A 26,796-nucleotide genomic window follows, 5' to 3' on the forward strand; every position below is an offset into this window, starting at 1 on the left:
CACTTCTTTTTAAACCAAACAAAAGACACAAGTCTTGAAGGAATCTGATTGAAGAATTGTTTAAAGACAGGTCATTTGCATTTGGAGTTTCACACCAGCAAATGTGGAAGTAGCTCTGGTCATATAAGGCCAAAATGTAAGTTGATAAGAACAAAAGGCAACAGCTAAAGAAGACTTGCAAAAAATATTCAGACAGGGGCAGAGGTTGCCTGTTAACATACAGCCAGAGCTACAAAGAAATGATTTAGATGAAACCATTTTCATGTGTTAGAATGATATAGTCAACACCTAGAGTAAAATCCAATAGAGAATTAAGTGGCAAGACTTTAAACTTGATGATCACGGCTACTATCATCCAGTCTCAGTGAGCTTGAGCTTTTTTTTTTTTTTTTTGCAAAAAAGGAATCTCAAATAATGTGATGGAGACACCCCAAAGAACCTTGCCACATTTGTTATTTTTGATGAGCGATGTGGAAACAATCCGTTGAAATCCCACCTTCTCCTGATAGGGGGCGGTGTAGACCACCATGCTCTAACATGGCGGTCTGATGTACGGATATTGTAGGTTTGATTTATCAGAAGCAGCGGCACCGACACTGGAGGTATTTGCAGATTTTTTCCCCTTTCTGATTAAATAATGTGCTGGAACTTTTACTTCGGTTTCTGCCCAGCCCATCATCCTTCAGCGAGTTGTTCCTGAGAGCTGTGCTCGGGATTCGATCCCGTGTGGTCAGGAGTCCGGTATCCCGAGTTTGGTACGAGGGATTCCAGGCTTTGCCACCGGGCTGGAAGTCATGAAAAAACTCTCACGATTAGCTTTTAATGGTGGCAGTCACTGGTGATACATCAGTTTCTACAGTATCATGGTAAAAGTAGCATAACACCCTACTACGTTTTAGCCAGTTAGCTTAGCCGTGTCTGTTAGCCAAAACGCTTGGCTAAAAGACGCTAACTTGCTAGGAAAACAACCGAGTTTATCACTGAAATAACTTTGTTTTATTTGTTTTACGTATAAAAATGTGCCGGAATAATGGGAGACGAGATACAATGTAGGGTGCTATCGGTTACTTGTTGATTTCTTGTGTGAACTCTGCAGTTGCTAAATAGGAGTAAACTGTCAATTTTTCAATGAAGTCTGGTGTGATAGAGACAAGATACCTTCACAACACTGGATTAGCATCTGCTTCCTATATTCAGCAAATTGATAATTTACTGTTTATCGCAGCGTGGACTACCTTTGATTAACTCTAAATTAGACTAAGATAAAAAACATTGAAAGCGTTTTAAATTTTTATCCAGAGCTATTTAAAGGCAGTCCAGTGTCGTTAAAACGGCGAACTAGTCCTTTCTTCTCTTGCTGAATCGGATGTGCTTCGATGCATCTTAAGGGTTGACATCTCCATTAAATCTGTTGGGGATAGTTTTCTGTTACAATTTTTCTGCAAGTATAAACTGAAGGAGATGATGCATTATTACTGGATTCTATGGCTCATGCTCACCTTCTGTCTGTGCAGTTAATAGAAGTTGAACAATGTTCCTTACATGACGAAGCATATAACAGGACAACCCTCAGACCAGTAACTAGGAACCAATGGATCCCAATGTCTCTGGAGAAGGTTTGTAGAAACACACCATGTTTCTTTTAGACAAATGTAATATGTGCTTAGAAAAACAACAACTTTTCTTTGTATTTGAGTTTTCTTGTCTAATTTCATTGTCAGTATACACCATCTTGCACCCCATGGAGAGTTTTTACATTAAAACCACAACATTTAATGTATTTAATCTTCTTCGCTTTTTCTCCTGGACCTTTGACCTTATCTAGAAATAAAGTTTGGACCTTTGAGCAAAACATTTAAGAACCTTATATCTCTGGCTGTATATTTAGGGCTGTTGTCCCGCTGGAAGGAAAACCTCTGCCACAGTCTCAAGTCTTTTGCAGCCTCTCAAGACTTTTTTCTTTCGGGATTGTCCTGTATTTAGCTCCATCCAGCTTTCCATCGACTTCCCTTTCCCTGCTGAAGAAAGGCATCCCCACAGCATGACGCTGCCACTATTGTGTTTTACAGTGGGGATGGTGTGTTCAGCATGATGAAACTGTTAGTTTTTCAACGACACATAACATTTAGCATGAGTCCACAAAGTTCAATTAGCTCTTTTTTGGCCAGTAAACCTTTTTTGATATTTTTACTTTGTCCCCTGTTGGCACTTAAATATTTTCTTTCAACATTGGGTTTTTTGTGCAACCTTGTTAGATGCACGATTAATAGTTATTGTGTCAACAGATTCTCCCTCCTGAGTTGTAGAGCTCTGCTGCTCCTCCAGAGTTACCATTTTCCTCCTGGCTGGTTCAGTGATTAATCTTTGCCCGGTCTATATTTTTAGGCGAACACATGTGTATTGTAGGTTTGCCATACGCTTTCCATTTTCAGTTCGTAGACCTTCATTATTATGTTGCTTGTTTGCACTGAATCCTTTTTAGGGGTTTGAGATTAAAGGGGGGTGAATACAAATGGATAGCACACTGCTCAGTTTTTGTTCTTTAACTAATCAAGTCATTTATTTTTTTTTAAATCCTAAATTAAATTAATCTCTCTCCTTGCAGGGCAAGACCAGCCATCAGAGCAGTCTCTTTATTTATCTCCCAGCTTGAGAGGACGGCAACGGAAGAAAAACTCAAAATATTCTGATTTTGAGACGGATGTTACGGACGTTGTTACAAGCGTCAAAAAGAAATCTAGAAAGTCAGCGGGGACAGGAGTAGCTTCTGAAAAGAGCCCTACAAAACATAGAAAAACTAAAGAACACAAAATCCATCTAGACTCTGTTGAACAGACAGTACTAGTAACCCCTAAAAGACCAGGAAGACCTAAAAAAACACAGTTAGAGACGACACCTTCAATAATTGCCACTGCTGGTGGGGATCTACCGAGCGGAGAAGCTGGAGGTGCTGTTGTAGAAAATTCTGTCCAGCAGGAAAATGGGACACCAAAGCCAAAGAGAAAGTATGTCAGAAAGAAGCCTGCAGAGAAAATTAGAGACCCAGCAGATGAAAAGAATCCAGGAGATCCTGAGCCTGATGTGGAGGTTGAATCTGGGGGCCGTTGCAGGAGAGGGGCTGCAAAAGTGTAAGTTTAAAAAGTGTGAGAGTTAAATATTTCAGAGGTCTGGACTAGTATAGAAAATAAGTATAAAGTATGGAAAAATATTTGTATTTCAAGGCTTTCTGTTTGCTTGCCTGCCCAGTTGTCTACATGATGCTTATCTGAATTCTTATTAATAAGTCACTCCTTCGGTTTGTTTTTAATGGAACATGCATATTGAATTATTGTATTAAACCATCCAATTGATTCATTTCTCCATCTGTACAGGTTGCATTCGAAGACACAGCAGAAATGTACAAAACTCTTAGTGGACTTTTTGGATTTATACATAAATATAGGAGAGAAATGAATAAGAATTCAGAAGATTTGAATCTGGCAAAGTGTTTTGATACAAAGTCTGTAACGAACCCTGTGCTCTGTTAGACATGTGCATTCTCAAGTAAAAAGTTTTAAAAACACGACAGACATGTTTCGCAGCCAAATATTCAATTCATTTCAGTTTCTTTATATAGCGCCAATTCACAACACATGTCGTCTCAAGGCACTTTACAAAGTCAATTCAATCGAATTATACGGATTTCAAGTCAGGAACATACATTTCAATTGATTCTAACTATCAAACAGTGTACTCAAATTTCATTATTCAAATTGATTGAAGGTTTTTCTGTCTAAGGAAACCCAGCAGATTGCATTGAGTCAGAGACTTGTAGCATTTACTCCTTCTGGATGAGCATGTAGCGACAGTGGAGAGGAAAACTCCCTTTTAACAGGAAGAAACCTCCAGCAGAACCAGGTCCAGTGTGAGCGGCCATCTGCCAAACCGAACAGGAGTTGAGAGAAGAGAGCAGAGACAAAAAGAACACAGAAGCACTGACCCAGGAGGACTTTCTATGGGAAGGAAAAGTGAAACATTAATGTTTGCAGCTCCTTTAGTGTCTTGATCTAGGAGAGAAAGACAGCTAAGCAGATGAACTCTGAGGCAGTTTTCAAGTCTAGAGGATGAAAGAAAGCACATAGAGTTCGTCACAGTAGAAGCTCAGCCAGTAGCTATGTCTAGGAGAGACGGGGTTAAACACTGAAAGGGGGTTATATATTCTTTTAGCCATCATCAATGACTCTACAGTGACTCTTGAATATTAACAATACATTAAACACAAATCTTCCAGGGCACTGAGGTACCTTCACTTTTTGACGAAAGAGGTGCTCTCTCATCCCAGAGATGAAACAGGCTCCAAGCTGCATGAAGACAGATTATCCGAACAGAAAGGTTCCAAAAAAACAAAAGGTACAGTGGAAGTTTTGGCTCTATGCGTCCATTTTTGACATGTTCCTCCATCTCACTTTATAACTTCATTTAAATATCACCATAATGTTCACTAGTGCCTAACTTTAAATCATAAAACAGCCATCTTTGGTTGAAGGAAACAGTAAAAAATATGAAAGAATGTGTATGTAAATGCAAAGTGCATTTCCCAAAAATATCATATAAAGAAATGATGGTGATTTAGTTCATGTAGCAACATTTCGTGTTTTTGCACTTAAGGCCGAAAGAGAAAACGCAACGACAGTGAGGCTGCAGACGATGAAGACTTTGTGCCAAATTTCAAAGACGAAGAACAAGATGAAGCTGATGAAGAGGAACCTGAAGGGGGAGAGGTGTCAGACGCTGACTCAGATATTGTGGAACAAGGGAGATTTTCACCAGGTTTTCACATTAACAGGCAACATGTAAGATGACATCTAATATTTAGTTCCAACAGATGTTTAGTTACTATTGATTCGGGGTTTTTTAGCCACATTTTTTACATTAATTTGACATTTAAATAAAGTCTCAGACAAAGGTGGACTCAAGATTTTTGCTGATTGAATTGACACGGTGGCGCAGTTGGTAGCACTGTTGCCTTGCAGCAAGAAGGTCCTGGGTTCGATTCCTGGCCGGGGGTCTTTCTGCATGGAGTTTGCATGTGTGGGTTCTCACCGGGTACTCCAGCTTCCTCCCACAGTCCAAAGACATGCCTGTTAAGTTAATTGGTCTCTCTAAATTGCCCTTAGGTGTATGAATGAGTGTGTGCATGGTTGTTTGTGTGTTGCCCTGCGATGGACTGGCGACCTGTCCAGGGTGTAACCCGCCTCTCGCCCATAGACTGCTGGAGATAGGCACCAGCTCCCCCTGTGACCCACTATGGAATAAGCGGTATAGAAAATGACTGACTGACTGAAATTGACAATTAAGGGAGGAATATTTTTCCATGGCCTCTTAATTTGGTCTAATAACGGCTTTTATTATTTTTAATAAGGGGTTTATCGTTTATTAATGTTTGTTTTTTAATGGATCTAAACCTAATTATCAGTCATCTATTTATTAAGATAAATAAATAGCTAATGTTGGTAAATTAGATGAAAGACAGCAGAAAAAAAGGCATTTTGGTGAGAAAACGTGTCTCTTTCTTTCTCCAGCATATTGGCTCACATGGCAAACCTCACAATGGAATGGAGTTTAGTATCATAAAAACAATTATGGACGCTGCTGAGACAACAAAGAAATTGTAAGTTCTTCCCTCGCTGCAGCTAGAAATAAAAGCTGTTAGGACATAATTACCAAACCTGTAGATATTTTCTACCATGTATCTGTGTGTTGTGTGTTTTTAGCCGGGAAGAGCACTACAGCAGCTGGGTGTTCCCAGAATGGGTTCCTTCTTCTAACGGCTGGGAGCCTGTGCCAGAAAAGTATGTTGTTTTGTTTGCTTGCTATGGTAACTGTATTGTTATGAAAAACATTTCATTTTGGGGCGCTCATGACTCAGTGGTAGAGCAGGCGCAGCATATGCAGAGGATACAGTCCTTGATGCAACAGTCTCAGGTTTGATTCCCGGACCTGGGCCATTTACTGCATGTCTTCTCCTTCTCTCTCTGCCATTCTTCTTGTCCAGCTACTAATGAATAAAAGCCACCAGTCCCCAAGAAAACATTTAAAATTTTTCATCCTGTCCTGGTCTGAACAACTTCTTTTGAGGCCTGATACAGACACCAGTCCTCTATTTGGGAACCTTTGGTCTAGGGTTAGGGTTGCATTATGAAGCCTTATTCTTCTAGCTTTAACCTCCTCGTCTGTGAATGTGATGCAAGAGCTTTTCTTTGAAACAGTGACGCTGGTTGCTAGAACACGGAGTACCTGACCCTAACCCTAAGATGAAGATATAATGTTTATTAGGTTCAATTTAACATATCCTATCTCTGCTTTTTCAGTGAATTAGAAAAATACCTTCCTCAAGAACTGGAGTCAGCTGCTTTCAAAGTGTCCAGAGAAGGTCTAACGCAGGAAGAGACACCTCTGCTAAGAATTAGCAGGTGAGACTGAGCATCTCTAGCTTTGCTGAGGGTTAAAAGATAAAAGACTGTGAATTAAGAGTTAAAGTCATTTGCTCACATGTTGATGACCCTGCTAGGTTTGAGGCAATGCCAGCTCACCCGCATCGCTGGGACATGGTTCTGTTTGCTGGTGGACCCGTCTGGGCCCTGGAGTGGTGTCCAACACCTGGTGGGGCTCCTGCCTCCCAGTACATTGCTATTGCTTGCCATCAAGGGATGGATGACCTGCACTGTGTGAACCGGACCTGCTCAGGACCAGGTCTCGTTCAGCTGTGGGACTGTGGCAAACTGGAGTATGACAGCAGGTAGATATAAAATATGCAATAAGATTAAACCTGAACAGCTTTTACAGTTCCTGTTTTAGTCCTTCCTCGGTGCCTTCGTCCACATTACTGTACACAGTTTTTTTTTTTTTTTATGCTTAGCCTTTTTTTTAGCTCAGTATTTCTTCTGTTACCCTTACTGCGTATTATAAGTCCTCCATTAAAAAAGGCAAATTATTATTCATGTGTGGCAATTTAAATTTGTCATGTCAAGATATTAGATGTTTTCATTCTTTTTTCTTGTTTCATGCTCTCGTTCCTGCCTGTGCAGACCAGACTCTCAGCCCTCCCTGGTTTATGGTTTGGCTCAGGACAAAGGCTTCATCAGGCAGTTAAAGTGGTGCCCCGCAGGAGGTTGGGAGCTACCTAACTGTGTCAGAAACGTAAACAAATGTGCATTTTGTGTAATTTTCAGCCTGTTGCTATCTGTATTTGATATGTAGTCTTATGTAATCTTTCCAATTCTCTTTAGGCTCCTTTCTTGCCCAGATTGGGTCTGCTGGCAGTAGCCACGTCCAGTGGTGTGGTCACCATTTATAGTCTGCCTCACCCTGATGCTCTACTCTCAAACACAAAGCTCGCAAACTCTGGTAAGATTCTGAGTTTTGTCTAGGACTCGGTCAGTTCAGATTTTCTCTTTACTAATAGAAAGTCTTTTTCTCAAACAAAGAGATTCTGCTGCCAAACGTTTTGCCTTTAGCTTTCTTTTAAAGAGTGTTTAAATTGGCAATCTTCAGAATGGAGCTCGTAACTGCAAGTTAAAATCCTAACCCCAGAAACTGTATTCTAGGACTTCCCATTGACCCACAGTCACTTTATAAAGCAAAGACGGAAAACTCAGGAGGCGCAAGAGTTTTTGTCCCTAAGGACGGTTCTTAACTAGGTGAAATGGTTCAGAAGTATTTAGACTGTGGGAACTGCTCATTTACAAAGAAACAAATAATCTCTAATATTTATAGTATTTTCATTTCAACATGATGAAACAGAATACCAAGCAATTATCCAGAAAGACACACTACATAAAGTTAAAAATTAGCTCACATTGAGTGAAGAAGAAACATCGTTGGGGACAAAAGAAAACGCAAGTGTTTGCTACATCCAGCAGAGGGTGGTGTTGGTTTACTGCAGCCTAAAGTCACCCTGACATTACTTTAAGCTTGGCAGAACTGCAGAATGACACCTGATTTATTTGACCTGAACCAGATCTTGATTTTGATATTACCCTTGCTCTTAAATGTAAAACTGTTTGCTTTATCAGGCTAATCTTCAGCTGGGAGCTATGTGTGAACGATTCAGTGTACATTTTATTCTGCTTGGTGGTTCAAACCTTATTTGTAGTTGACTGGAGCCTTAAAAACCATTGTACCAAACCCAAAACTATCTGGCTCACAACTTACATGTGTTCACATCTGCACCACGTCGTCTTGCAGACAATGACCTGCAGGAAATCATGAACATCAGCATAATTATAACAAATTATCCAACTTTTTTGTTGATTGAATAATTGATGAATAGCTTAAGCATGTAAGAAGGCGATATTGAAAGGGTTTTTATGCTACAGGCTTTCACACACAGTATGAACTCCCTACTAACTATGTAATCAATCAAACGGCTGGATTATCCATCATGTCAGACATGGACCTCATTAACTGAAGCAAATCTTGGGCCGGTTAAAATGACAACACCCTCAGGGACCCTCAGTTTTTCTCAGTCTTTCATGCAGCTTTAACAATGGCTGTTGTTAGGTGCAGAATCCATGCAGACATTATCGATGATGGAGCCTGTGGTCCAGTTCATTCACATCATCATGTCTGCTGCCTCGGGGGCTCTGCTGACAGAGCACTGTGTGAATGAGATAAATGACCACTTTATCTGCAGCATCCATTATATGCAGAATCACGCTTATGTGTGCATGAGTTAGTGTTTTATTTTTGTCCCAGTTGCTAATCTGATTAAACACAACCAGCCTGAAATCATAGCATTTCTGGACAAGTGGACCTTTAACCTTTATTTGAGATAAATCTTTTCTGGGATGGAGCATATAGTGTCCTAGCACCGCTGCTAACAATGTGTATAAGACCCTATAGTAAATTCATCCTTTATAGCAGATGCATAATATCACACAAAAAAATCCACCTTTCATTTGACGACGAGAAGACATAATTGTTTTTAACAAAGTACTGATATAGTTACAGTATTGGTACCCTTGTTGTTTATATGAGGGTACCAGCTCCCCCCTGAAGTTTTCTGTTGGATTTCGGTCTGGAAGAAGAATGAGTTTGACTGGAAAGCCATTTCTATGTTTGGCTATATATTTTGGATCAATATTGCACAGAAAGATCAGATGATGATTCATTTTAGTCTACAGGCAGTGGCCACAAAATTTTAATCTAAACATCACAGGAAACAAGCCCACCACATCACAGATCCTCCACTTTATCAAATAGTGGCCATGGGGAGTTTTTCTCGATCAAAGCTTCAGACCACAGGGTCCAGATGAAGTTCCAGTATATTTGATCGAACTAATTACATTTACATGTGATGGTAGAGCAGAAGAGGCTTTTTCCTGGCATGCCTCCCAGACAACATGATGGTGTGTAGATAAGATCCGATGTTTTTCATGGATACTTGGTGACGCTATGATGTCGTTCCTGGTAGTAGTTCTCATAAAGGGAGCTGTAGGGATTTGTTTTTCCTTTCCCTTTCCATCCTGCTGAGGGTGCATGAATGAAAGGTAAACATGGGTCCTCACTGGATCTTGATTTTCATGATCTGTAAATAGACTTAACTTGTATAAAACTTTTATTGTCATGCCAACCACTCAAAACACTTTTACACTCGAACCACCTACGTGCAGACAGGAACACATTGACAAACGACCAAACATTCATACAGCGATGCGCAGAGCGGTAGACAAATTGGTGTTGAGTGTCTTGCCCAAGGGGGCAGTTACAATTTTCAGATGTAAGACGGCTACTCAGCTTCCAGAGTTCCAGTTGTTTTAAACTTTGTAATTATTGCTTTGAACACCAACCCTCCTCTGCCTTACTTGACTTACTTGTCCTCGTCTTTCTCATTTTGAAAAAAGGTGAGAGAAATGGTCGTCTTCATATCCCAGGGAAGCAAAACACATGGATTGCTACTAGAAACTTTGATCAGTTTATGCCCCAGTCAGTCATTTTCTACCGCTTATTCCATAGTGGGTCGTGGGGGAGCTGGTGCCTATCTCCAGCAGTCTATGGGCGAGAGGCAGGGTCACCCTGGACAGGTCGCCAGTCCATCGCAGGGCAACACACAAACAACCATGCACACACTCATTCATACACCTAAGGGAAATTAAGAGAGACCAATTAACCTAACAGTCATGTCTTTGGACTGTGGGAGGAAGCCAGAGTACCTGGTGAGAACCCACACATGCAAACTCTATGCACACAGACCCCAGGCTGGGAATCGAACCCAGGACCTTCTTGCTGTAAGGCAACAGTGCTATCAACTGCGCCACTATGCAGCCTCCGAAATCTTTCTGTTTTATTCCGTTTTATTGGAATTGTAAAGTGTACCAATAACTGTAGCACTGGTGAATTTATTAAAAAAGACAAGAAAACTATTTCCTAACATTTAATTGTTCTTCACTAAATACATGTACTACTAAAGGTTTGCATTTCCTAAATGATTCAGCGTTAGATGCTGCTGCTGCAATGAAAGCAGCATTTTAAGTGTTTAACCCATTTTTCATGCAGGATTAATAATGAATATGAACGGGGCTGAGGCATCTATGTCAGCTGATAATTGTGAAAATGTTGCAGCTACACATTTTATTGAATATCACCTATTCAAGAATTTCACCAGTGAGTCCCATCATTAATTTCCCTCAATCTCTTCATGAAATAGTTAAACCATATGTTCATTTTAGCCTGCTTAGATTAGTTTTTTTTATGGTAAATAGATGAGGTATCAGTATTACTCTGCATCTTTCATATTTTTGCTTTTAAAGGAAAAGCAATTAACTGCTTGGTATCAGACTTGACTGTGTTACACATGGCTTGGTTTTACAACTAAGGGAAAAATACGCAGAGCCTGAATTTGGACATAAAAAGCTCTATAAAACTTGACATTTCATTTGTTTGCCCTCTCCACTGTTTCAGAGCCTCTGGTTTCCATTTTATTTTCTTGTTACGGATCATTGGGTTCAGGTTCCGAGATGCTTTTGCGGCAGTTTACTGCTTCCGATGAGTGGTTATAGTTACTGGAGAAAACAGTTGCCAGGTGCTTGCATCATGAGGTAGCTGCAGAACAGAACAGATACCTGAGGCAGACCTGGAGATGCAGTGGGGAGAACAAGTATGTGATACTCTGCTGATTTTGCAGGTTTTCCCACTTGCAAAGCATGTAGAAGTCTTCAACATTTATCATAGGTACTCTTCAACTGTGAGTGATAGAATCTAAAACAAAAATCAAGAAAATTATGGGTGATTTTTAAGTAATTAATTTGCATTTCATTGCACAAGTATTTGATCACCTAACAACCAGTAAGAATCCCGGCTCTCACAGGCCTGTTAGTTCTTCTTTAAGAAGCCCTCCTGGTCTCCACTCATTACCTGTATTAACTGCATGAGTTTGCATGTTCTCCCTGTTCATGTCTGGGTTCTCTCTGGGTACACCGGCTTCCTCCCACAGTCCAAAAACATGACTGTTAGTTAGATTTGTCTCTCTAAATTGCTCTTAGATGTTAGTGTGTGTGCATGGTTGTTTTTTCCTTTGTTGACCTGTGACCCTGCAGGGACAAGTCATCATAGACAATGAATGGATGATTTATTCTTTTGTTTTTTACAACCACATTTTAAGAAAATATGTGTCAGAAATTCATATCTACAAAAAGTTTTGAAAAATCGGTTTATTCGAGTCATGCATTTTCTTTTTGTTAAATCACTTTGCTGCATTATGTGATTCCAAGGAAGAACAAGGTTCTTGGCGGTGCACCTTGAATCTCAGAGATAGAATTTAAATGCCTTAAATTTCATTTGGATCACTTATTAAACATCATACAGGTGGATGTACTTTGAGAAAGATTTTGAGGTACAGTAAAAATCATAACCGCTCAACCCTGCTTGGAACAGATACCGTATGTGGGAATGGTCTCATAATGATACAGACATGTTTAAAGTGAAATTTTGAAGAGAACAACTTTTTTTAAAGGGGAAAAGTCAAGACTCACCCGTTAGCCTTTACTAGACTGGTATTAATTCAATTTAAAGTACCAATTTCAGTTTGCAACAGACCTTTTAGGGAACCCAGCAAACTGTGTGACCAAAAGCAACACTGTATCACCATAGAGCACCCCATGAAACATCTGGTATTGGCTGCATGATGCTGTGGGGAGGCTTTTCTTCAGCAGGCATAAAGAAGCTTGTAAGAGCTATTGAGAAAATGAATGGAGTTAAAAACTGGGCATTCCTGGAGGAAAACCTGTTAGAGGCTACAGAAAACCTGAGACTGGGTCAGAGGTTCGTCTTTCAGCCACACAAGAACCCTAAACCTACAGTTGAAGCTACAATAGAAGGCTTTAGATCAGTTGCGTCCAAACGTTTCGCCATGTGGACCAAAACTGTCAAGTTTAAAGTAATTGAGGGCCACGAAATTTACAGTTTTTTCTTTGTTTTATTGCAAAATTCAATAGTTTTCACAAAATATTTTATTTTTCACCTACACAACTATTAATAAAACATATTATAATAAAATAAAGTCTGAGTATTGTAGATCTGAAATATAACATCTCACAGGTTTGCCTTGTTTAAAAAAAAAAAAAAAAAGAACAACGCATGCAAACAATATTTTAAAACTTATTTTTTTCTATTATCTTTGTCTGGATTTTTTGTGTTTATTCTCAGCTGCAACAACAGAGTATGGATCCCTCTTCCTTTAAAAACCCTTGCTTTAGTAAAGTCTGCTCTTGAGTAAAAGAGTTTATGATAAAATTGAATTAAAAACCAAAGACATGGTTGATAAAAGATGAGTACTTTGTGTTTTACCATCCTTTTTTTTTTTTTTTTTTTTGAAAAGCATCGCATCAGTGAAATGTCCGACTCAGCCTTCAACCTCAGGCTGGAAAATCAAATTTGTGCCATTAGTGTATTGCAAGGAATCACTTGAGGGGCCGCAAATGGTCCCCGCGCCGCAGTTTGAACACCCATTGGTTTAGATTAAAGCTAACGCAAGACTTAAGTCCAACTGGAAAAACTCTTGCAAAAATTGAAACTTGTTTTCATAGATTCTCTCCATCTGATGTGCTTGAGCTGTTTCACAAGGAAGAATGGGCAGAAACGTCAGGTTTGCAAAGTTGGTAGAGATGCACTGCAAATGATTTGCTGCTCTAATTGTAATAAAATGTTCAACAAGGCCATATTACACCTTTATTTATTTATTTCCAAAGAAGTTTGAAAACTAGATATCATTTTCCCTTGAGGAATGTTGATAGTTTTGTACTATCATTGTGTTGTTGTTTTTTTTATTCAGCTTTTGTTTTCAGTTAAACATTCTGACTGTTTTATAATATGGATCATTTCATTTAGTTTCAACTTACCTGAGGTGGAGCAAGAAGCTCTTTTCACTAATCAATTTCAGAGAAGCTATCTGACATGGTCTTAATTGAATGTTATTTTTCAAATACCTTGTACGGATTCCGAGATATTAGACTTTGTTCGGGAGCATGTTCAGGCATTTTTGCCTTTTTCTCCATTTTCCCTCTCTTTTCACCCAGTGTTGTGTCTTTATTATTATATTTTCAAAAATAAAGGATGAATATTAATGTTCCCCGGTCCGTTCTGATAAAAACGGTCCAAGAATGACATCGATCGCCCCTACGGTTTCCGAGTTATGGCCAGTTGTTCGGGAGCATGCGCCTCCATGTTATAAAGCCTAGACCAGGGGAGACACAGAGCGAGGTGCTGCGTCAGTGAGAAACAGCAGGTGTCACGTTACACTGACGCTCTTTGCTGATTGGCTGATTCATTCCTCACTGTTCTATTTATAGCTCTGTGTATCTCCTACTGTATATGTCTGGATGGGATTCTGTCTTTCTTTCTGCCTCTCTGTGTCTCACACTGGGACACACACACACACACCCACACACACAGACACACACACCCACACACACAGACACACACACACCCACACACACACACACACCCACACACACATGCATGGATTACTATCTTTCTGAGGACTTTCATTGATTTTCATTCATTTCTATGGCTTAAACATGACCCGACACCTAACCCTTTGACCAACTTCATAGGAGGCAACTACATGGCGGCCATGTTGTGTGGGGAACTTAAACAGCATGTACTGCTGTTCCAACACCCAGACAACAGTGATTGACCCTAAAGGTCAATTTCTTTCATCAACCCTCCATGCTTACTAATGATTATTTAAAGCTTATAATAACATACACAATGGTTTTACAATAGCAAGCAGGTTCTATATAACCAATAGAAATAACCCAGACCTGAAAGTACAGCCATGCTGGACTTTCAAAATAAGACAAAACCTGCTCTACAAAATAAAAGCCTTTAAACAATAGATGATTGCAGGAGTGGGCTTCACACTACTGTTGGAGCTCACCCAGTGATGGGAATGGGACTATGCTGGTCCTTTGAAACAGGCTTACTGAAACTTTCAAAATAAAAGCCTCAACCTTCCATACTTACTAATGATTTTTTAAGCTTATAATGCATTCATAATGATTTATAAATAGCAAGCAGGATCTATATAACTAATGGAACTAACCCAGACCTGAAGTGACAACCATGCTCGACTTTCAAAATAACACAAAACAGGCTCTACAAAATAAAAGCCTTTAAACAATAGATGATTGCAGGAGTGGGCTTCACACTACTCTTGGAGCTCACCCAGTATTGGAAATAGGACCATGTTGGCCTTTTAAAATAAGGCTTACTGAAACTTTCAAAATAAAAGCCTCAGTCTTCCAGAGATACTATGGATTTGGTGAGCTGACAAGAGCATAGAAAATGATTTTTAAATAGCAAGCGGGTTCTATTTAACCAATGCAACTAACCTAGACCTGAAAGTACAGCCATGCTGGACTTTCAAAATAAGACAAAACATGCTCTACAAAATAAAAGCCTTTGCATTTTAAACAATAGATCATTTCATGACTGGGCTTCACACTAATATTGGAACTCACCCACTGTTGGAAATTGGACTATGGTGGACATTTGAAATAATGCCTTCTGAAACTTCCAAAATAAAAGCCTCAATCTTTCATAATTATTAGTGATTTTTTTCAGCTGATTACGGCATACATAAGGATTTTTAAATAGCAAGCAGGATTTATATAACTAATGAAACTAACCCAGACCTGAAAGTACAACCATGCTGGACTTTCAAAATAAGACAAAACATGCTCTACAAAATAAAAGCCTTTGCATTTTGAACAATAGATCATTTCAGATCTGGGATTCACACTAATATTGGAGCTCACACAGTGTTTCCCATTTAAAATAAGGCTTACTGAACATTTCAAAATAAAAGCCTCAGTCTTCTAGAGTCACTAGTAATATTTTAAGCTGATAATAGCATAGACAATAAAAAAATTGCAAGCTCTGGTCGGAGCAAAACGCACCAAGAGGCAGGCCCCATCTAAATTTCTTCCGAAATTTTCTAGTTATTATTATCATTATTATTGGGTTAAAGGGTACACTGGCTCAAACGGGGTTAAACACTGCCTATAGTTGTCTCTCCTCTGTTCTTCCCACTGCTGTTTGCGACAGATGATTGTAAATGGCTTTTGTCGATCCGCTCACAGTGAATGGGCATGAATGAGAGGAGGAGGCTGTTAAAAGCTGCAGGATTGGAGGGTGTGGGGGGGGGGGGATGTGGCAGTGACAATGAGCAGTGAGAATGTGAGGTGTTGTTGGGAGCTCACATAATTTACGGTGCCTTTTTCCATCAGACAAGGATCTATAATTGAAATGACAAAAAAGATGCATCACCGAGCGGGTTGTTAGTATTGGAAGCTATGAATTTTAGCTCTTGTAGCTGACTCGTCTTGTATCCCGGTGCTGTCATTCATCGAAGACTCACTTTGGGTTGGGCAGGGGAATGATGCTGGGGGCGTAGCATGAAGGCCAAGTTAAAGTGCTGTGGTTTGCACTGGATTCTTATTTACTGCTGAAAACAACGTTTTTTCATTCTTTACTTCAGCGTCATAGATTGTAATTTTTAGATCAAGGTTGGAAATTTACCTCAATATAAAAATGTCCTAAAATGAGCTTATTCTAGATTGGCTCTCCTCCAGGCTTCTTTTATTGACTTAATAAAGAACATTTTATACAATTAATGTTTATGTGGTCTTGAAGTTGAAAAATGTAGTTCTGATTTCCATAGCTTGATTTAAGGATTTTAAGATGGAGTAATGTAAAATATTTGCATTTCCAAAACTCCATTCATCCAAATGTTTATCTGTCATCCCACCATCCATTCATCTTTTCATCCACATACCAAGTTACTCATTTATTCATTCATTTATAAATCCATCCATCCATTGTTCATCTTTCCATCTGTTTGTTCATTCATCCGTCCAACCCTAAATGGACTGAATTTATATAGCTCCTTTCCAGTCATACAGACCGCTCAAAGCACTTTACACTAGAGCCACATTCACCCAGTCGCACTCACTAACGCTCACACATTCATACACCGATACGCAGATCGGTAGGCAACTTGAGGTTAAGTGCCTTGCCAAGGGGCACATCGACATATGGCAGGCGGAAGCTGGAATCGAACCCACAACCTTCTGATTGCAAGACGACTACGCTTCCTTCTGAGCCTCAACGCTTTCTTCTAGAAAGTAAAAAAAAAAAAAAAAAGCATTTAGTTTCAGAACACACCAGTGATGAATTTTTATCGTTCTTATAAACCCAAAGCCAGGCGTTAGCTATGCAACAATTTGTTGGAAACTAATTTTAAAAAGCGGCAAATAGTTAATTACAATGTTATTACTAGTTAGATGAGGAAACATATTAAGTCTTAATATGTATGTATAATAAGGCTGGAGGCAAACGTGAAAACAGTTGAACGCTAAAACTCGAACAATTGAAAGCAGTAAAGATAGTTGCTACGCAATTGAAAAAACTGGCTTAAATCCATCCATCCATTCGTTGGTCTATTCTTCTGTCCAGCCATCTATTTGTCTTTTGTTTTGTTTAAAAATTGAATTTTGACATGAAAAACATGAAGGAACCCTGCTGTTATTAGGTGACAGGGTACAATTTGCTTTCTGATGGCACGTTCAAGTCAACATCACAGTTAAAAGCGTTCATCTATAACTGAAAAGGTTTTGTAAAAGTATTAGTTTTTCTCAGGTTGAGGTGAGGTGATGGATAGTATTGCTGAATTAACCGGACACTAGTGATCTGAACTGCTAGGAATCCAAACTGGAGCGGGAGAGAAAACTAATGATGGAACAGCCTGATACCTTCTTTTTCAGCAACCATTTAAACATTGCAATGATCACTAAGAAACCAGCTGCTGGATTAGAGCCATAAAACCCCTAAACATCCTAACCACAGGATCAGTTTCACTACTTTTTCCCCTTTTTCTAAATCCACAACATCCCATATTTTCTCACTGTGTAACTTTGCATGTTAAGCATCGAAAAACATTTCTAAGAGGAAACATGTAACTGCATTTGTTGACTTTGTGTGTTTTCACAGAAAGTAGCAATGGAAAGCCGATTTACAAGGTAGGCTCTGTTTCTAGGTCTGTTTCTCATTAAATGTTAATCTTCTGTATTTATATCAGTAAAACTGTAAACCAGCGGAATATTTAATGAAACACTGACGGACATGGGCCTGCAGGAATATATAAAGTAATGAAACTTCAGTGTTTTGTGAACATTGCATTGTCTGTCGTTTTCTGCAGGCACGAGGTGTCATAACGTTGAAATTGGGCAGCATCAAATCTCCTCGCAAAGAAAGGAGTGGACAGGTCCTGTCTATGGATTGGCTGCCTCAAAAACCACACCACTTAATGGCTATTGGATTCTATGATGGTACGAATTGATTTTCCTGAGATGCTCTTGATTAACTACTACTTGTTCTATAAGAACAAACAAATAAGAGACTAGATCGTCTCGGGCTCGTCTTTTATGGATTTCTATCTGTTGCTGATGAAGCATTGCTTCTCTGCCGTATTACATTTAAATATTTTTGTCTTTTGCATTGATCTATCACTTTAGTTCTGGGTCCTTTTCTCTCCTTCCAGGTATAGTTGGACTCTGGGATCTTTCAACGAAATCTTCCCTGTTGCGAGTCCGAGAGTCAGACAGGTCTTTGAGTCTGCTGCCCTATCGATGCATACTCGCTCATGACCATGCAGTCCGAGCTCTGGTCTTCTGTCCTGCATCCAGGTGAGCTCTTCTCACATTAACTAATCTGTTTTAAAGATTTTCTAGTTACCTCTGCCAAGGAGCTTTTTAAATGCGTTGGTTTGTACGTCCGTCCGTTTACAAAACATCTCAAAAAGTTATGAAGGGGTTTTGATGAAATGTTCAGACAAGGTGCGTATTAGTACAAGGAACAGATGATTAGATTTTGGTGGTGATGAGGAGCACCATCTGGATCTAGGATTTTTTGAAGGATTCCTTCTCATTACCAGACCATGGTGGCTGACCTTGGGGTTCACACATGGTTTCTCACCCTGTCAGCCGCTGACATGCAGTGGGCTTGGCGGAGGTCTGCGGTCTTTGAGTGCTTTTCTATGGTCAAATTGTGTCTTCGTGTTTATGATGCAGAAAAGGCTCTTTTTGCCTCCTTGGTTTTTTTCTTATGTTATAATTTGTTTTGCTTTCTCTACAGTCCCTTATTCTATTTTTTGTTTGTTTTTATATGTTTTACCTTAGGGTGTATCTGCATGCTTCCATTTCACTTTGCTGCTGAATTCCCCACTGTGGGATAATAAAGGGTATTTCTATTTCTAGGAAATAAAGAAATGAACTCATAAAGCATCAATGTGAACAACAAGCCCAGCAAAACATCTCCAGATATTCAAGTTTTATATTCTACTACTTGAAAGCAATTTAAAACGATTAGACAGGCTTAAGAGGGGTCTGCTACGTTTTATCTTATACAACTTTGAATCAGTTATGTTATCTGCACTTGTTCAGTGCAGTAGCCCAACATCACTCATTGTTGACTAAATTAGATATTGCTGTTGTAGAGGTCCTAGAAATGGTCCCTGTGGAACGCCGTTGTTAACTCATGTTTATATCAGAACTGTATTGGGAAGTCAAATCATTGTTTTTAATAGGCAATCTGTATTTTCTGTGTTTACCTTTTATAAATTGAACACACATAATACCTTTTATATGCTATTGAGTTCTGTTAACATGAAACATATCAGTTTTACCTAAAACCAAAAAAATACTACTGAAAAAAAGACAAAACAAATCTTAGCGTTTAGATTATTAATGTGTTAACTGAATAAGACATTACTGTTTTTAAACACTTCTTTGCAGAAAATACACCAACTATACTGTAGGTATTGATATGAACACAGATCTACTGGGTGAATATCTTTTAAGATTTCACCTCGTTAAGCTGTCTTTCCTCTCAAATGATTTTTCCCAGCCATATCACTCAACTATTGTGTATGCAGTGGAGGAGGATGATGAAGGAGCCATTTACATCATCTGTGTCTGCAGCAGGAATTCACTCATATGCAGTCAGAGTCAGGATAGGATTTAAAGTGATACCGCAATATAATAAAGGTTTTAGCTTGTTTTGTAATAAAACAATTGTATTCTCTTTATGTGTTTGATGCTTTACAACCCATATGTTAGTTGCTGGCGTATGTTACAGAGAAAAAGACTAGATTTGCTGAACTTTCAGTGAAACAGTAGTGGTAGAGACAGAATTATCTCATCCTTATAGTCACTGTGTCCAAGAAAAAGGAAGAATAATCAGGCTTTTCTTTTTCTCCTCAAATGTATTTCTTTACATTTCTTTAAACGTTCGAAATATTTCGTTTTTGCTTACTTCTGTCTCTTTACTTCATTATGACTTGGTTAAGATCAGCAGATCTTCTTGTTTCACATTAACAGGCAGGTCATTGCAGCATATTCATCGCAGCTTGCTCCTTCAGTCAGTGAAATGAAAACGTTAGTTCAAATTTCCTCAGCGTGCAAATGAGGGAGACAAACTTTTCACTGCAACTGTTGCAATGCCTCATATCTTCAGAAAATGACGTTCAGAGTTCCCTCCTGCTCAGTGTAACATTGTAGAAATCTGTAGAAACCGATGACTATTCAATAAAAGTTAAATAAACGTTGAACTCTTTAGGTGTCCTAATTATTTTGCTGTTACGGAGGTTAATATTTCCGTCGTCACAGCAAAGGCCGGCTACTTTAAGGATTCTAAAATACAAAACATATTTAAAGTTATTTTACAATTTTTTGTTTGCTACATAATTCCATATGTGTTCGTTCACAGTTTTATGCCTTCAGTAAGAATTTACATACAACGAAAATAGTCAAAAAACTAAATAAAACCATTAAATGCGAAAGTGTGTCTAAAACTTTGACCGGTAGTGTATATTTTTATATTTTGTATTGTCATTGTAGATGCCAGCCAGCCACTCAAAGCTATGTTTTTGTATTGTTAGTGTTACATTTCAGATAAATCTTAGAGGAAAAAATATTGCAGAGAAAAATAAGGTTTTGAGCCAGTTTTTCATGTTATCTGCTAAATATTTTTTTAATAAATGACTTCTGCATGAAACAATAAAACACCATCAATAATCTTGTTATATAATCCATCAATAATGGTTCAGTAAGAAGAAAAAATGTAGTACAATTAAAGCTTTTAAAGTCTGTTGTTTGTAAGAATACAAAATTATTTAGATTATTTTGAAATCTCTTTATATTAAATATGTTTTCAAAAGTTGCCTTCTCAGATTTTTTTGTTTCTTATAATTTTTTTAACATGTTTTTAATATTTTATTCTTGATATTTTGTCTACTTTAAAAACCTTTTTTAATTTAGTTTCGATTTGTGACCCCTGTCCTAAGCAGGTTTTTTTATATCCTCCACTTACATTCTGTATTTTCAGTAATCCCAAAGAAAGTCTCATTATTGAGGCAAGGTTGACTTCTGCATCAGCAAATCTAACTTTGTGTTCATTTATGCATCACCGCAGCTAGAATGCTGTGTAGAAATGTCTCTGGCTAATTAATGGTACCATTAACCGCACGGCAGCATCATTTATCTCTGGACGTGTCTAAAACTAATAAGGTTTGTCTTTAAAAAAAACTCAGAATTTTATGATTTTGCACATCAACTGTTTGTTTTCTGTTGAAAAAAAAAACAAGATAGATTAGTTGGAAAAAGTTTATTGTTTGTTCTCAGATATGAACTGAACCGTCTCTTCTCTGCTTTCGTTCCACTCCTTGCATTAAAGCGCGTATTGATTTCTGTGTCATCATTTGTTTATGGCGGACACTGCTGGCAGAGTTGATCAATGAGAAGAAAAATGATGAATTCCACTTGACTCAAATATTCAGCCATTTTTTCTGTTTCACCCAATAAAAATGCATGGATTCTTTTGCCAGAATTAATGTGTGATAAATCAAAAGTGGACTTTCCCAAACTGTTAACAGATACTTGTTGATGACAGCGGGTGAGGACCGCTACTTGAAGACGTGGGATCTGAGGAGGCTCTGTGACCCTGTCAAGGTTCAAAAACGCCACCTGACCACTGAGCTCTGCTGGCCGTTAGACTCACCTGGGGTCCTGATTGCCCAAGAATCTGCCTTTGTACCGTAAGAAAGCTAACTCTTACCTTCTGTTGGTATTCGGAAAGCTTGCATGTCAATGGAAACACTGGATAGGATCTGTTATTGCCTGTAATTTGTACAAAACACACCTTCGAGCTGTAAAAGGCATTACTTTAAACTTGTGTATGTGTCGTTTTAACAGATTGAGACATTTATGTTGTTACTCTTGCAGAAATGGAAGATAAAACTTTTAAAACTGCTTCTCCTTTTGAAATGCAGACTCAAAAATTCTGATCTTGTCAACTAGAGTCACCAAATCTAGCTCTGATAAATGTGTTGGTGGAACCTGTTAAAGTCCATGTTGTAGACTGGTTCCTCTTTAACAAGACCACAGCTTCATGAGGCTGACTGGCATACAGTATTGCTGTTTGGTTGATAAATAGTAAATCAGGATTCACAACATCCAGCTGGAAAAGTAAAGAATGTTGAAGAACATATAATCTACTTGGGATGTAAAATACTGATAAAACATTATTAGGCCATATCCAGTTATAAGAGTTATGTATCATATGGAAATATATTTGGGTTTCCAGACATCTAATATCCCTAACATCCATCCATCGATTTATGCATCCTTCCATCCTCCCCCTATCCTACAGTCTGGTTTCTTCATGTTCAATATTTAAAACCTGATGACTGTTCAAATATATTCTAAAACTAGAAACCCCTGTATGTATACTTTGAAAATGGGCCAAAAGGACCTGAACTCTAGAAATTTAAGTCTGGAGAAATTAAAAAAATGTCTAGCGATGTCGTATTAAATTAAAATGAAATGTGGACTCTCTGATATAAAATTGCAGTTAACTGAAAAGCAGAAAGCAAATATTTCAGCAGAGCATTGTGATCCAGAAGTAAGGATGGAAACAAAAACCAGAAGGGTAGAAATCTTCTACTCAAAACTGAAAAAGGTGATGTAACGGCCCCCTTCAAATTTAAATAAGATCATTTTAGTCTTATAAGACAAAATCTCTTTATCTATTAACTACAAATAGTGTTGACTGCTGCTCCACCAGTGTTTAATTACACTTCCCATTAAATCTAGGGCTAAATTTATTAAAATATTAAATTAAAAAACAAACAAATAATAAATTCTTGAAATATTATTACTGGCTACAAATATATTAGACACAGGCCAACTGGTTCAAGGCAAATGTTGCACATGTTTGTACATCAGAACCAGTCAAAATGAATATGTTGTAATAGATTTCTTCTTCTTTTTCCATTGTTGTTGTTTTAGGAGGAATTCAATGGGAGTTCATTATGTTGATCACTACCTGCGCTCCTACTTTGCCATTCCTAGGAATACATCTGTGTGGGTGAGTGCAACCTTCCTACAGAGACGATTTGCATCAGAAATATAAACCAAGGCTGTTGAGCACATTTGTGATTACAGACCTTGTTCCCTAGAGGAGGGGTGTCCAAACGTTTGGTCAAATGGGCCAAATTTGTTAAGTCAAATGTACCTGCAGTCCAAAAATATATATAAAACTAAAATCATAATGTTGTGAATCATCAATAATCTAAGCCTGCAATATTTTAATTAAATACATAAAGTAGATATTTCTTTTGTTGTAAAGGAATCATTGTAGATCCACAGGGGTACACTTTGTAAATTCTTTTGGGATAGATTAAAGAAATGTAGTGTACCTTAAGCAACAAACACAGGATTATGGTCACTTTCTTTGAAAAGGCTTGTTGTATTTAGCTATGTTTAATAAATATATATAAAGAAGATTTGGGTAGATGTGGTCCTATTTGCTATGAAATAAAAGGGAATACAAAAAGCGTTTGGGGGTCAGGAGAAGCATAGAGGAGAGACGCTGCTGTCTGGACCGGTAATGCTCCAAAGGTTGCCTGCGGAAGATACAATTTTGGGCTTTGTGGGGAAAGTTTTGTCACAGCCATGGCAATAAGGAGGACATTTTGACCGCGGCATGGTTAGTTTTAGGTTGGATATTGGCTATTTGTGCTCCATGGATTCAGCAGGGACTTCCTCCTGTTTGAACCGATGCAGGCAGTGTGATTCATCATTGGTTGTATCAACAGTTTCTTACTTTCTCCATTTCATTTATTCCTCTTAATGTTTATACAGGTCCTTCTCAAAATATTAGCATATTGTGATAAAGTTCATTATTTTCCATAATGTCATGATGAAAATTTAACATTCATATATTTTAGATTCATTGCACAGTAACTGAAATACTTCAGGTCTTTCATTGTCTTAATACGGATGATTTTGGCATACAGCTCATGAAAACCCAAAATTCCTATCTCACAAAATTAGCATATTTAATCCGACCAATAAAAGAAAAGTGTTTTTAATACAAAAAACGTCAACCTTCAAATAATCATGTACAGTTATGCACTCAATACTTGGTCGGGAATCCTTTGGCAGAAATGACTGCTTCAATGCGGCGTGGCATGGAGGCAATCAGCCTGTGGCACTGCTGAGGTCTTATGGAGGCCCAGGATGCTTCGATAGCGGCCTTTAGCTCATCCAGAGTGTTGGGTCTTGAGTCTCTCAACGTTCTCTTCACAATATCCCACAGATTCTCTATGGGGTTCAGGTCAGGAGAGTTGGCAGGCCAATTGAGCACAGTGATACCATGGTCAGTAAACCATTTACCAGTGGTTTTGGCACTGTGAGCTGGTGCCAGGTCGTGCTGAAAAATAAATCTTCATCTCCATAAAGCTTTTCAGCAGATGGAAGCATGAAGTGCTCCAAAATCTCCTGATAGCTAGCTGCATTGACCCTGCCCTTGATAAAACACAGTGGACCAACACCAGCAGCTGACACGGCACCCCAGACCATCACTGACTGTGGGTTCTTGACACTGGACTTCTGGCATTTTGGCATTTCCTTCTCCCCAGTCTTCCTCCAGACTCTGGCACCTTGATTTCCGAATGACATGCAGAATTTGCTTTCATCCGAAAAAAGTACTTTGGACCACTGAGCAACAGTCCAGTGCTGCTTCTCTGTAGCCCAGGTCAGGCGCTTCTGCCGCTGTTTCTGGTTCAAAAGTGGCTTGACCTGGGGAATGCGGCACCTGTAGCCCAGTTCCTGCACACGCCTGTGCACGGTGGCTCTGGATGTTTCTACTCCAGACTCAGTCCACTGCTTCCGCAGGTCCCCCAAGGTCTGGAATCGGCCCTTCTCCACAATCTTCCTCAAGGTCCGGTCACCTCTTCTCGTTGTGCAGCGTTTTCTGCCACACTTTTTCCTTCCCACAGACTACCCACTGAGGTGCCTTGATACAGCACTCTGAGAACAGCTTATTCGTTCAGAAATTTCTTTCTGTGTCTTACCCTCTTGCTTGAGGGTGTCAATAGTGGCCTTCTGGACAGCAGTCAGGTCGGCAGTCTTACCCATGATTGGGGTTTCGATTGATGAACCAGGCTGGGAGTTTTAAAGGCCTCAGGAATCTTTTGCAGGTGTTTAGAGTTAACTCGTTGATTCAGATGATTAGGTTCATAGATCGTTTAGAGACCCTTTTAATGATATGCTAATTTTGTGAGATAGAAATTTTGGGTTTTCATGAGCTGTATGCCAAAATCATCCTTATTAAGACAATGAAAGACCTGAAATATTTCAGTTAGTGTGCAATGAATCTAAAATATATGAATGTTAAATTTTAATCATTACATTATGGAAAATAATTAACTTTATCATAATATGCTAATATTTTGAGAAGGACCTGTATTTCCTTAACTATTGTACTGCCTTTAGGCAAGCATTCAATTTTCACAAACATTCAGAGTTTCTGTCATATCAGAGGTGTCATTTGTAAACTTTCAGGGTTTTTTAAGATAATTTCTGTTAGAATCTCTTATATTTCCACTGAAACCTGATGTTCATGGCTTTATATCCCACTGTGGATTGGTCTGTTTGTGTCATTGCAGTCCGTGTCACACTCTGAGTGGCTGCACTGCGTGTTGTCATCAGATACACTCGGCGAGGTGATTCTCTCCATGTTACCGCTGGCCCGCTATACTCTAAGATGTGTCAAGAAAACAGACATGAGACGTTTCGTAAGTTCTATAAAAAGCTAACTTCGTTTTTTAATGGATTATTTTTTGATCAAAGTAAGTTTTGAGGGCTTGTTAAAAGTCTTCTATTAACTTTTGTCCCTCAGCCAACCTACCTCACATCTATGGTGCCTTATGAAGCAACTGAAGGAGAAAATAAAGGAAAGAAAAAACGAAGGGTACCTGTTAGTGGTGGGCAGGAAGCAGGAGAGACAGAAACATCAGACGCGGAAGCCGAAAGAGCAAAGGAGGAGGATAATCCGAGAGGAAAATTTCATCTGAAGTTTCAGACGTACAAAGAGGCTGTTAAGAAGTACTACCTACACTTTAAAGACTTGGACATGGTAGGTATGGTTTGTATTATAATAGTAATGTTGATTTGCTTTTGTTTATTGTTTGATTGAAAACGAAACATAAACAACTTCACCCATGAAAAGTCTGTAATAGCCACATTTTAGGAAGTCATACTAATGTTTTCATGTCAGTGTTTTCACAGATCTGCAGCAATAGAAAGAAGTTTTATAAGACTTCGGTAACATTTTATATCCAGTTTTTGGTTTTAGTGGCCAAATTAATACCTCCTTCCACCCATCAAATAATTTATCTGTTTTTCTATCATCTCTCAGTCCATCCTGTTATATGTCTGTTCCTACACCCACACATTTGTTCATCCATCCATCACACCCACCCAATCAACTGACCAAACACCCATTCATCCATCCATCACACCCACCCACCCAACCAACCAACCAAACACCCATCCATCCATCCATCCATCACACCCACCCAACCAACCAACCAAACACCCATCCATCCATCCATCCATCACACCCACCCAACCAACCAAACACCCATCCATCCATCCATCCATCACACCCACCCGACCAACCAAACACCCATCCATCCATCCATCCATCACACCCACCCGACCAACCAAACACCCATCCATCCATCCATCCATCACACCCAACCAACCAACCAAACACCCATCCATCCATCACACCACGCACCCAACCAAACACCCATCCATCCATCCATCCATCCATCAATCACACCCACCCAACCAAACACCCATCCATCCATCCATCCATCCATCCATCCATCACACCCACCCAACCAACCAA

The 26,796-nt window shown here is 39.0% G+C and overlaps 1 protein-coding gene across 4 annotated transcripts in view; it reads left to right on the forward strand.

The window, feature by feature from the left end:
- Nucleotides 1-477: 477 nt before the first annotated feature.
- Nucleotides 478-26,796, forward strand: part of gtf3c2 (general transcription factor IIIC, polypeptide 2, beta) — a 37,040-nt gene continuing 10,721 nt past the window's right edge. For 3 of the 4 annotated variants that reach the window (XM_047387458.1, XM_047387456.1, XM_047387459.1), the window contains exons 1-18: nucleotides 478-602; nucleotides 1,515-1,616; nucleotides 2,606-3,128; nucleotides 4,271-4,389; nucleotides 4,648-4,832; nucleotides 5,562-5,650; nucleotides 5,754-5,831; nucleotides 6,351-6,452; nucleotides 6,551-6,778; nucleotides 7,068-7,179; nucleotides 7,269-7,386; nucleotides 17,530-17,558; nucleotides 17,738-17,867; nucleotides 18,080-18,224; nucleotides 21,470-21,631; nucleotides 22,884-22,962; nucleotides 25,547-25,675; nucleotides 25,780-26,016. In XM_047387458.1, the coding sequence (XP_047243414.1) occupies nucleotides 1,592-1,616; nucleotides 2,606-3,128; nucleotides 4,271-4,389; nucleotides 4,648-4,832; nucleotides 5,562-5,650; nucleotides 5,754-5,831; nucleotides 6,351-6,452; nucleotides 6,551-6,778; nucleotides 7,068-7,179; nucleotides 7,269-7,386; nucleotides 17,530-17,558; nucleotides 17,738-17,867; nucleotides 18,080-18,224; nucleotides 21,470-21,631; nucleotides 22,884-22,962; nucleotides 25,547-25,675; nucleotides 25,780-26,016 (2,490 nt within the window). In that variant the 5' untranslated portion in view covers nucleotides 478-602; nucleotides 1,515-1,591. Of the gene's footprint in view, nucleotides 867-1,514; nucleotides 1,617-2,605; nucleotides 3,129-4,270; nucleotides 4,390-4,647; nucleotides 4,833-5,561; nucleotides 5,651-5,753; nucleotides 5,832-6,350; nucleotides 6,453-6,550; nucleotides 6,779-7,067; nucleotides 7,180-7,268; nucleotides 7,387-17,529; nucleotides 17,559-17,737; nucleotides 17,868-18,079; nucleotides 18,225-21,469; nucleotides 21,632-22,883; nucleotides 22,963-25,546; nucleotides 25,676-25,779; nucleotides 26,017-26,796 lie in introns of all 4 variants that reach the window. The other variant, XM_047387457.1, reaches the window with a different exon arrangement.

Source organism: Girardinichthys multiradiatus, chromosome 15 (genome assembly GCF_021462225.1).
Source record: "Girardinichthys multiradiatus isolate DD_20200921_A chromosome 15, DD_fGirMul_XY1, whole genome shotgun sequence".
NCBI classification, from domain to species: domain Eukaryota; kingdom Metazoa; phylum Chordata; class Actinopteri; order Cyprinodontiformes; family Goodeidae; genus Girardinichthys; species Girardinichthys multiradiatus.